General features: G+C 47.5%; 1 protein-coding gene across 2 annotated transcripts in view; it reads left to right on the forward strand.

The window, feature by feature from the left end:
* Positions 1-11072, forward strand: part of TGFBR2 (transforming growth factor beta receptor 2) — an 89670-nt gene extending 78598 nt beyond the window's left edge. For both annotated transcript variants that reach the window (XM_053221554.1, XM_027040856.2), the window contains 2 exons: positions 5273-5400; positions 8408-11072. In XM_053221554.1, coding sequence (XP_053077529.1) covers positions 5273-5400; positions 8408-8587 — 308 coding nt within the window. In that variant the 3' untranslated portion in view covers positions 8588-11072. The remainder of the gene's footprint in view (positions 1-5272; positions 5401-8407) is intronic.
* Positions 11073-11965: the final 893 nt, after the last annotated feature.

The following is an 11965-nucleotide window of genomic DNA, read 5'->3' on the forward strand; positions in this document are numbered from 1 at the left end:
AAGCATTTTAGGCACCAACACGAAAAACAGATAAGGACAAAAGATAAATAGACAGGGATAAAAGACATGTAACCTGGACGGAGCAATTTTGCCAGAGTGGATGAAGCATCTCAGCCCCTAGTTGCCTGAAACCATGGGAGAAAGTTGGAGCTGAAAACCAACCTCTGGTTTGGCCAGTCACCACGTCTGCTCGAGTCCCCGGACCGTTTGGGTTTCAGTGCTCGAGGTTTCATCCCAGGAAGGACCATCGGTGCCCAACTGGCTGATAGAGGCTTCCTGCCCTCAACCACCTGCCCCAGGGCTTAGGCCTCCACCTCGGTCTCTGTGGCCGCCTCCTCCTGCTGAAGCAAAGAAAATATGCACGGTATCCTGAGGGCCTCTGAGCAGACCCGAGGAGCAGTTAGCACCTGGCCTCCAGGAAGAAAGAAACAGCCTCTCTTACGATGTCTGTCCGCAGTCATCCTCCACAACCTGATTAGAGACCTGAGAAGGCATTGCCTTCACAGCCACAGAAGGGAAAAAAAGGAAAAGAATGTTGGCAGACAGTGGTCTCCACGATCAGAGATTCAAGCCGGTGACTGACAGGCAGAGGGACATATGCTGCCAAGCACAGGTCATCTTTACATGTTATAGGGTATGATTTAAAAAACTGGGTGGGAGTGCGTACGTTTAAACTGAGGGCGAAAAGCAAAGAAAGAGGAATTGCAAAAATCCTCAAGACAAAAAGCCCGCTTAGCTGTTTTGAAAAATATATGTTATGTAAATATGACATTCACCGGGAGTTGGAAAAAAGTCAGCTGAAAATATGCATACACTTTAGTTTTTTTTTTTTTAACATGCATATACTTGAAGTCTCCATCCCGTTTCCTCACTGGAAAGACTACCTCGTTATTAAGGGATGGGGGTGTGCCAGTGTGGGTCACAGCATGGTCACCCAGACTTGTCTAATTTTTTTTTTTTTAGTGTTTATCTTTGAGAGAGAACGTGCAAGTGGGGGAGGGGCAGAGAGAGAGGGGGACAGAGGACACGAAGCCGGCTCTGCGCTGACAGCAGCGAGCCTAGTGTGGGGCTCGAACTCACAAACTGTGAGATCATGACCAGAGCTAAGTCAGACGCTTAACTAAGCCACCCAGGTGCCCCAGACTTGTCTTATTTATTTATTTATTTATTTATTTATCTAAAATGTTTTTATTTATTTTTGAGACAGAGACAGAGCATGAGTGGGGGAGAGACGGAGAGAGAGAGACAGAGACAGAGACACAGAATCTGAAACAGGCTCCAGGCTCTGAGCTGTCAGCACAGAGTCCGACGCGGGCTCAAATTCACGGACTGTGAGATCATGACCTGAGCTGAAGTCGGACGCTCAACCGACTGAGCCACCCAGGCGCCCCCAGACTTGTCTAATTTAAACTGAAAAGGAGATTCATAGATCCACACTCTCCCAGTTCAGCTCAGAGAATCCATTCCTTTGCCAGCCACCTTCAGACTGCCCTTGACCTCACCTGCCTACGTTACCTCCCACAAGTCACAGACTCCTACCCCTCAGGGATACCAGGGAATCTGACAAATCTCCCAGCTTCCCAAGGCTTTAGGAAAAGTAGGAAGTAATCCAGTTAAAATTCTCTTCACTCTGGGAAAGGACTGTCGCCTTTGTCTTCTTTTCCAAAGGGGCATTCATTACTTTTTCTTTAAGCAGAAAACAAGCCCGTGCCTAATGCCCTCTGCCATCGTCAGCTCGCCCCCATTCCCCATGGAAACCTGCGTTAGTCCCCACAGAACTTACAAAATTAGACACTGTGGTTTGTGGAACTTTGAAGATTAGAACTGGAAATTAAATAAATTGGCCCTGGGTTATAACGACCTCAACTCTGGAGATTTTTTTTCTTTGTTCTCTAGGAATCTTAGCCATGAGCTCAACACCTGGGATTGATTCTGATCCCGCCATTTTCCTTCCCTGACTGCAGTCATCCCCCGCCCCTTTCTGAGCACTGTGCTGTGGGAATTGTTGATGGGTTAGTACATTCACTTTCTAAAGAAGAAGCCCTGTGCAGGCTTCCTCAGGGTGGCTTTGCAACCAGGGTCCGGTGGTGCAGTTTAGCTGAGAGATTGACCTGAAGAGAAAACAGTTCTTTGACTGCTGTCTTAGGCTGGCTTTCCTAGAACTAATCTAAAACAAAGAGTTTTGTGCAGTGGTTTACTGAGGATGAGGTCTCAGGAGAAGGGAGGAAGGGAAGGGGAGAACCTCTGTAAGCCTGAAGTTTCAGGAGAGGTCTAGCCTCAGCCTCATCTCATGGGGAACTCTAGAGTATGAACTGTACCATGGTTATCTCCCTGCAGAGGCAAGAGGGTTAGACTATTAATACTCCCACGTTAATTTATCATTGGCTGCCGGCTGTCTCTCAGGGTGAGGCTTTCTGGAAAACTCTAGGCCAGGCAGCTCTCATCAGCAAAGGGCAATCCTCCAGAGGAGGGTGAAGTTGTGGCCTCTTAGGACTCAACACCTGTGGCAGCTGGGGGCTGGTGCTCTTGGCTTGGTTAAGGTATAGAGCCAGGGAGCCAACAATGCCAGCTATGGCAGCCAAAACAGTTGGAAATGGAGAGTGTGTGGACTGATACGTTATCTAAGGAATACTTTATATCATATACAAATCCTATCCCATTATATTGTATTAGAATATGCATACCTCAAGACATGGAAGTAAGAGGGCATCATATTATTTGACTAGGTTGGATTACAAGATAATCCGGAGGGCGACAGGGAGGTCATCCACTTCAGCCCCTTCCTTTTATAGAAGACAATATTTAGATCAGAGTAAACTGTACTGAGAACCAGCTCTGATTACCAGTCCTCGGCTTCTAGAATTCGACCCAACTCCTATCTGTCGAATGCCTGCTATGTGTATGGCACAATTTTTAGCACTGAGCAGAGAATCAGAGGACACTAGACTCAGCCTCTGCCTTGGGCCTTAGGAATGTACAGTCTGTAGAAGAAGATAAGGGAATGGAAGAAAGAAATATTATGCAGATCAAAATTCAGGTCTCACCTCGAGAACAGTAAGGGTTTAGTGCTGTGGCACTGGAGGGGCAAAAGTGGACACACCAAAGGATGGTCTGTGCTCACCTCAATGTGATGGGAAGCCTTCATCACAAATTTCCTGAAAAAAGATCTTCTATTTGGGGGCTAGAGGAGGTGCCACAGAAGATGAATCTGCAAGTGGGGGTCTGGGAAAGGGGAGAAAACAAACAAATAAGAACAGGCAATCCATTTTCAAAATGGCATTTGCCTCAAAAGCTTCTTCAGTTCTTAGCCTGGAAGGACAACTTATTGAAAGTTTTACTCATTAAACAAGATTGTTTTGCTAAAAGCCCAAGGTCCTGGTTTCTGTAGGGAAAATGTTAGATCCAGCCCATCCTCCATTTCCAGCACAGGCATGTTTTACTTATTTTTATTTTTTGACATTTATTCATTTTTTTGAGAGAGAGTACGAGTGGGGGAGGGGCAGAGAGAGGGGGAGACACAGAACCAAAAGCAGGCTCCTCCAGGCTCCGAGCTGTCAGCACAGAGCCCAACACAGGGCTCGAACTCACAGGCCACGAGATCATGACCTGAGCTGAAGTCAGATGCTTAACCCACTGAGCCACCCAGGTGCCCCCAGATATGTTTTAGTACAGGAGTGTTTTCAGTCTTTTAGGCTGTCCTGTGCCATACTGACATGTAGGGGATCCCCACCCACTTACTGCGTTGTTTTAGTATTCACTTAGAGTTTAGGCATTGCCACTTTGGACAGGATCTAAGATCCATCCATCCATCCATCCCTCAACAAAGTATTAATTGAGAGCCTCTTATAGAGGAGGCCCTACCAGGGGTGCTGGGAATACAAGGATGACCAAAGGGAGTCTGAACCTACTCTCAGATGCACACAATCTTGTTAGATGAGACCAATAAATTTGACTACAGCAAAATATGATACATGCTAACATAGAGCTCTGCCCAGGACATCTAGCCAGGAATGTCTTGAAGGATATTCAAGGAAGTTTCTATAAAGAGATTCACTTTAGTTGAAATCTGAAGCCCTAGGGAAGGAGTAACAGCATATCCTCTCTGATCATCTTTGTCACACGTACCGCTAAAAGAAAATTACCTTTTAAAATTTTGTTTGTTGATGTGTTGTCAATCTCTCTCCTCTGCGATCCCACTAAACAGCATTGCTCCATGTTTTTGTCATCATTGCTGGCCTTAGGAGTCTTTATAGACATTTTTTTTCTTTTCTTCTCTTTTGTGTGTGTGTGTTTTAATTTTAAGTAGGCTCCACACTTAAGGTGGGGTTTGAACTATGACCCTCATATCAAGAGTCGCATGCTTTACCGACTGGGCCAGCCAGGCGCCCCAACATTTTTTTTTTTTTCTTAATCCTTACTCTGCATCAGTGATTTTCCTTCCGGGAAGAACATACATAATCTAAAATTCACTGTCTCAATCATTTTTAAGTGTAGAATTCACTAGCATTAAGTACATTCACAGTGATGTTTAACCATCCCCATTACCTATTTCCAGAACTTTCTCATCTTCCCCAACTGAAACTCTGTACCCATTAACCAATAACCCTCCATCTCTCTCCCACACACACGCACCCTCCCAGTCCCCAGCAACCACCAGTCTACCTTCTGTCTCTATGAATTAGTCCATTTTAGGTGCCTCATGTAAATGGAATCAGATGATATTTCTCCTTTTGTGATTGCCTTCTTTCACTTAACATAATATGCTTGAGGTTCATCCAGGTTGTAACTTGTGTCAGAATTTCATTCATTTTTAGGCTGGGTATCCCCATGAAGTTTGCCACCACCTATTAAACCTGTGTGTGTCCTAGGGACCTTTGTAGGGCTACAAACCATCGTAATGTGTAAGATTTCTCCACCTCCCAAGAACCAGTGTTGCCCTCTTGGGGCAACATCATCCCCCTGAGAATGCCTGCTTGAAAATGTAAGCTGAGGGACCTTGTTGGTCCCATTCTTCACTGTCCGCAGCCATTAGCACAGTCCCTAGCAGGTAGCAAGAGCTCAACAATTATCCATTATTTCTCTGGCTCTTTCCACAACTACTCCTTCTTTCTTATTTTAATCCACTCTTCTTTAAGCATTGCTCTCAGAGGAATCACAGGTATATTTTGATGCTCGGTGGCTCAGGGTACTCAGCCAGGCTGCTCACCTAGTTCTTGTCCCCAAGCTGCCCACGCCCTTCTCAGCGGCCTTGTTCACCTGCTCTCTTTAACAGAGGTGAAAGAGTACGAGCCTCCATTTGGTTCCAAGGTGCGGGAGCATCCCTGTGTTGAGAGCATGAAGGACAATGTGCTGAGAGACCGAGGACGACCAGAAATTCCTAGCTCCTGGCTCAACCACCAGGTAAGGAGTTGCTGTTTTGAAGGGAGAAGCAGATTTGTCTGAAGTAGCCTCTAGTAGGGGAGAGAATTTTAGGATATTGGGCTTCAGTCGGAGGGCGGGTCGCTTGGTGCTCCACGATCCTGCTAGGTTTTGTTTCTAGAGAAAATGTGACTAAAGTGGATTCACACGGCAGACACGCCATTCAAAGAGGGCTCTCCAGTAATCATTTGCAGGCCGTCGTCCCATTACGCAAGCCCGCTTGGGTCTGGCGTTAAAATATTTTGTTTGCAGCCTCTGCCCCTCACCCCCCAAGCCTTTACGTAGCGTGTTTATGTTTTGTTCCCTTCTGGGTTCCAAATATCGTCTCCTGGGAATCTTCTGCTCTAAGAGTGAGAAGTAAGCAGAGTCTGTCCCCCAGTGGGACTGGGGGGCGGGTGCCGTGTGCTCATGGCCGTGTGCAGGCCGCACACACTGGGTTTGGAAGGACACCAGCTCTGCAATAAAAGAAAGCCGGGAGACGTAGGAAGGTCCAAGTGAACAAATAGGAAATCTGTCTGTGGGGAGCATCCTCAGGGCTGCTGCTTTTTCTTTTCTTTTTCCAAGAGATGGTAGGCAAGGGCATCTGTGGAAGGGCAGCGGTTCTGGACTTTCGGGGTGAACTATCCAAATTCTCTGTTTGGGGGCATTTTGACGAGAGCGGAGATCAGAGAAGAAGAAGAAAGTGAGTGATAGGTTGCCAGGGCAAGAGAGCTGTGCGACATACTCGGGAGAGAGCGTGAAGGAAGGACGAGAGGGAGCCGTGTGCTCCTGTCTCACGGACAGAGCTGATCTTTCTCCTGGGTAGACCCTCTGATGGCCTCCTTTGGAAGAATTCCCTTATCCAGTGAAGGCTGGGCTAAGTCGTAGGTTTTCCGAAGGGCAAGGCAAATTGAGATAAGCAACAGAAACAACAAATCACGCACAATCAGGAAGACAGATGGAGCCGGAAGCCTGGTCGGTGCCAATCCTGGCCCGGAGCCACTTCAGCAGACAGTCCCTAATAAAGTCGGGGTAGAGCTTGAACCAGGCCATGGTAGCCCAGGGCTTCCCCGGGGTTTCGGGCAAACCCTCTTTGGCTGAAAATGCAAGGCTGTTTTGTGTTCCTTCCGAAGTCAGCAGGCACTGGGGTTATTTCTTTCAAACCCCGTTGCCTCCTCTGCTGTATGGTTCTTGTAATGAAGCCATTATTCATGATGATAAAATTCTGGAAAGAATTTGCATAATACATTTTTTCTTTTAATGAGATTTGTTGCCCTATTGATTTCACGTTAATGCTTAATATTTAATTTAATTTACTGCCTGTAATTACAGGGCCAGAATAAAATAAATGTTACTTGTGTACCAACAGTACCACTGCACTCTTAACAGGCCATCAATCAATACTGTCAATTAGGTGAATTTTACAATTAATTCAACATCATGAATTCACTCACAGGGCAGGAAGGGAAGGAGAGGCTCCTAGGTGTGTTGGGAAAGTTACCTGTGGTAGATGCTCAACAGCAACGTGCCGGTTCTCGGGGCAGGTGCTGGGGTATATCCGTCCCACCTGGGCCACTTGTATCAAAGATCACCAGTGACCATGGGGAGCCTCTAACTGTCGGACGCACGCTCTACGTCTGCCTCTCTGTTTAACCCCTGCCTGCTTGGTTGCCAAAAAGGACTTGAAATGATGAACGTGTTTGCACTGCAAAATAAAAATTACACCCGTGAGAGAAGACCCTTGCCACCGTACTGGGCAGCATTTCCTGAATGTCACCCCCTCCTTTTTTTAAATTTTTTTTTTTTTAAGTTTTTGATACAGACAGAGTGCGAGTGGGGGAGGGACAGAGAGAGAGGGAGACACCGAATCTGAAGTGGGCTCCGAGCTGTCCGCACAGAGCCCGACGCGGGGCTTGAACTCACGGACCGTGAGATCATGATCTGAGCCCAAGTCGGACGCTTAGCCAGCTGAGCCACCCAGGCGCCCCCAAATGGCCCTTTTGAACGGCGTGTTTATGGGGCTGGACGAAACCTCTGACAGAGCCTGGAGTCTAGCACGGCCGACTTAAAAAGACAGCTGCTTCCTAGGGTGCAGCCTGATGTCGCTGGGAGGAGCGGGGCACGAGGGGTCATCCTTGGCAGCTGCCGGAAGCTGTCCAGAGAACGTGGGACTTCACAGGAGGAAACCAGCCCAAGGTTTGGACTTCACTCCGACTGGGGTATTTAACCCTGTTTAAATAGAAAGGTGTCTGTGATTCCAACTATAAGATGCTCTCAAAAGGCAAAACCATAGACGCAGGAAGATCAGTGGTCTCCAGGGGCTCAGGGAAAGAGGAAGGAGGGGTGGTGGGGTACAGAGGACTTGTAGGGCAGGGAACTTACTCGGTGGGCTATGACCATGTGCCTCCATGCCGTTGTACATTCAGCAGAACCCCCAGCACGTCCCCCGCTATAAACCACGGACTTCGGTTGGTAGCGATGTGTCCGTGTTGGTTCCTTGACTGGAATAAACGTACCACACAATGTGAGATGTCCATAGTGGGGGACGCTATACGTGTCAGGGGAGGAGGTGTTCGGAAACCCTCTGTGCTTTCCACTTAGTTTTGCTATGAACCTAAGACCACCCTAAACAATAAGGCCAAAAACTGCTCTAAAGAAATAGGAAGGCGTGACAGGGTGTCAGGGGCCACTTCATGGGAATTTTCCGGTATCGGGGATGCTACTGCACCTCAGAGGCCTCCTGGAGAGTCCTTGTCGCGATCAGACGTGCTGGCTCTCCATCTCACGACCTGTCGTGATGCCATGGCGCAGGAGCGGATGGGTAGAGCAGGCTTCCAGGACGGCGCACGCCCCTTTGGTCCACCGGCGAGTGGCCGGCCCCGCCTCGTGGGTGCTCAGTCGGGACGTGGGGCTGGCACCCAGCCAGCACCGCAGGGGCGAGGTCAGCAGGAGCCCCCCAGACCAGCAGCTCCGCGTGACTGTGACTTCTGTGGCTTCTCTCCCACCGCAGGGCATCCAGATGGTGTGCGAGACTCTGACCGAGTGCTGGGACCATGACCCGGAGGCCCGGCTCACGGCCCAGTGCGTGGCAGAGCGCTTCAGTGAACTGCAGCACCTGGACAGGCTCTCGGGGAGGAGCTGCTCCGAGGAGAAGATTCCCGAAGATGGCTCGTTGAACACTACCAAATAGCTCTCTCGGGGCAGGCTGCGCTGATCTAAAGAGGCTGCCCCTGTCACCAAAGAACAGAGGCAGCGGGAAGCTGCCCCTGACCCTGAACCAATGCTTCCTGGAGGCCCCGGGGGCCACTCCCCTCCCCTTGAGCTGTGGGCGTGAGCAGAAACACCAGCGGCAGGGAGTGGGTATCATGAAGCATTCTACGCCTTTGACATTGTCATAGGATAAGCTGTGTTAGCACTTCCTCAGGAAATGAGATTGATTTTTACAATAGCCAATAACGTGCACTTTATTAATGCCTGTATATAAATATGGAATAGCTATGTTTTATATATATCTATATATGTCTATATCTATATATATATACAGCCATACTCTGGAAAGAGACAAGGAAAAAAGATCAAACATCCCAGGAAATTGGTTTGTTTGGAGCGCTCCGGAACCAGGCACAGAAGGAAGGGATCCGTGACAGCATTAGCATTTGACAATCACACGTGCGCTGGTTCTCTGACTACACAAGGTGGGGGCTCTGCATCAGGAGAGGGGCTCCGAGGCTCCGAGCCAGCCGTGGCCACGCTGCACTCGCTTTTGCAAACTAATAACTCCGTGCACGTGGAATTAGCTCCTTTTCTGGCCATGGAGCTAATTAGAGTCACGCTGTTTGGGGACCAGATCCTGGGAGACTGGGTCTCCTGGACTTCTCACTTGAGCTTCAAGCCCACGATCGGTTTGTGAGTCACCTTCCTCGACCAGCACAGAAACCCTGTCCCATCTCCAAGAGCTTTTAGCTTCCCAGGCTTCACGGGCACAAAAATCAGAACAGATTTCCCCACTTAGGAAGTGGCCGCATAGTCTACTAATGACAGATCGTTCTTTCTGTTTGTTAATCCCCCTGCCATATCTATGTTACTCTTCTCTCCTCTCACCCAGATTCCCTTTCCTTAAAGGGAATACGTCTCCTGCCGAGGGTTCGTTGTGTTCATTTTCTCATCAGGCTCGGTTTGAGTCTCCAGCTTTCTGTGCAAACGCCAAGAGTTTCCATCTCTATGGGCTCCTGGATGCTTCAGTACTTGTTGGCCTAGTCAGAAGGATTCGAGCTGCATGACACTGCCATGGTCAGAGCTGTTTCCTCAGGCACTCTGAACATGTGTTTTGCTTGGCCAGCACAGCGTTGAACAAAATTGAGCCACTTTTTAAATATTTGGAGATTTTGCAAAACAGAAAATCTGGATCCTCCCAAGTGAAGACAGATAGCAGATGGTTTCCAGTTCTCCCCAGTCCACATTATTCACAAGACAAAGGTGTGGACACACTTTTAAAGCTGCTTTACTTCTCGCTGTAAACGTTGGCATTTTCCACTGCCCACCCCATCCCAGGCTAGGAATGAAACCTGCCCGTAACCAAGGCCCCTTGTAAGAAATGTGCGTTACGTCAGCCATTCTCTGGTTAGATCATATGAGTTTGATTGCCTCTCTCTTCCTGGTCTGGTGTTAAGATTTTAAGTTGGTGCGTTTTTCTGGACTGAAGGGGACTCCCTCAAGTGGTCCCAGTTAAGCCAAATCTATTTTGCCTATATGTTAAGAGCTTTCCCCTGCGCATTACGGAGGGGAGCTCTTACCTAGAAGCTTTTGCCAGGGTTATCAGTCTCTCCACCATACCAGCCTTCCCCGCCCTTTGCAGGATTTGCTAGCAAGGACTTGAATGTGGGACACAGTCCCTTTTGCATTTAGGAAGTCTGTGTCCGAATGGGCAAGAACAAAGAATGAGCTTTAATACTCCATAGGAATTTGTTAATCCACAAACACATGTTAATGCTGCAAATAATCTCTTTTTTAATGTTGTTGAAGCTACCTATTTTCAGCCAAATAGGAATATTAGGACTGGCAGTGAGCAAATCAGTTCCATTTGGATTTTGGAAGGTCTCCTCTCATTGAAGTTTTAGCAGATAGGCTGAGATTTGGGATTAGATGAACCTTGTAGGCACCCTTCTCAGTGGGGGTGGGCTGAGAGAGTTCGGGACAGTCTGTCTGCAGTACCTTGGAAGTGCCCGGAAATTCCTTTGCACCTTAGGGCTTAGATGCTGTCCCAATAGCTGTTGCTCATTGACCTCTAGTGGTGAATTTCTAGAATACTGGTCCATTAATGGGATTTTCCAAGATTCAAAAGAGCTTTATCACTTCTGGGTGGTCATCAGCATAAACTGGAATGTAGTGTCAGATGATACTGTGGCTTTTTTTTTTTCCTTGTCAAGAAAAAGACCAAGGAATAACATTCTGTAGTTCCTAAAAATACTGATTTTTTTTTTTTTACTACTATACATAAAGGGAAAGTTTTATTCTTTTATGGAACACTTCAGTACTCATGTATTAAAATAGGAATGTGAATGCTATATACTCTTTATATCAAATGTCTCAAGCACTTATTTTCATTCTATGCATCGTTTGTCTTTTATATAAATAAAATGTTTATTAGATGGAATAAAGCAAAAATACTCAGGTCAGCTTCCTACCTTTTGATCCTGTTCATCGTGATTAAGCCATTTAACCACACTCGGTTATTGTGGGAAAAGTCACAAGTTTTCCAATTTGTCGTCTTCTTCAAGTGGCAGTCTCAAGTCCTTTTTTTAAAAAAGCAATCACAAAAGTTCCATCACAAGAGATGCACCAAATGTCATTGGTGACCGGGACGTGAAGTCACTACGTCTCCTGGCTGCCATCTTGCCTGGAGGCCCAGAAACTGCCTCCATTCACATGACTTTGTCTTCTAGGCTCTTTCCCTCGCATAGCAGGGCCTTGACTATCTTTTTGACTATTGTCACTTATGCTTCCTCCCTCTTCCTTTCTACTCATCCACAGCATCTTACTTAGGGCTTTTAATCAGTTTATCTTCATCACCAGATGACTACGCCTTAGACAGTTGGCTCCAGGTCCTTGCTGGAAGGATTTCTGGTAACAATGTCTGTGATTTGCTGCCCAACCTTTGGCCTTCCAGTTTTGGAATCTCAGAGATTCAATGGCTTCTTCTAAGTTATTAACTGAGTTCTAAATAGTTACAGTTCTAAATATTGGGCTTTATTTTTTTAATGTTTGTTTTTGAGAGAGAGAGAGAGTATGAGCAGGGGAGGGGCAGAGAGAGAGGGAGACACAGAACCAAAAGCAGGCTCCAGGCTCTGAGCTGTCAGCAGATGGCCCAATGTGGGGCTCGAACCCATGAACCGCGAGATCATGACCTGAGTTGGAGTCAGTTGCTCCACTGACAGGGCTACCCAGGTGCCTGCCCTCTACGTTGGGTTTCTAAACCTCAGCACTAGTGATGTTTTGATCAGATAGTTCTTTGGGGAGTGGGCCTGTCCTGTGCATTGTAGACAGCACCCCTTACCCCCACCTCCCAGCT

Source organism: Acinonyx jubatus, chromosome C2 (genome assembly GCF_027475565.1).
Source record: "Acinonyx jubatus isolate Ajub_Pintada_27869175 chromosome C2, VMU_Ajub_asm_v1.0, whole genome shotgun sequence".
Lineage (NCBI taxonomy): Eukaryota > Metazoa > Chordata > Mammalia > Carnivora > Felidae > Acinonyx > Acinonyx jubatus.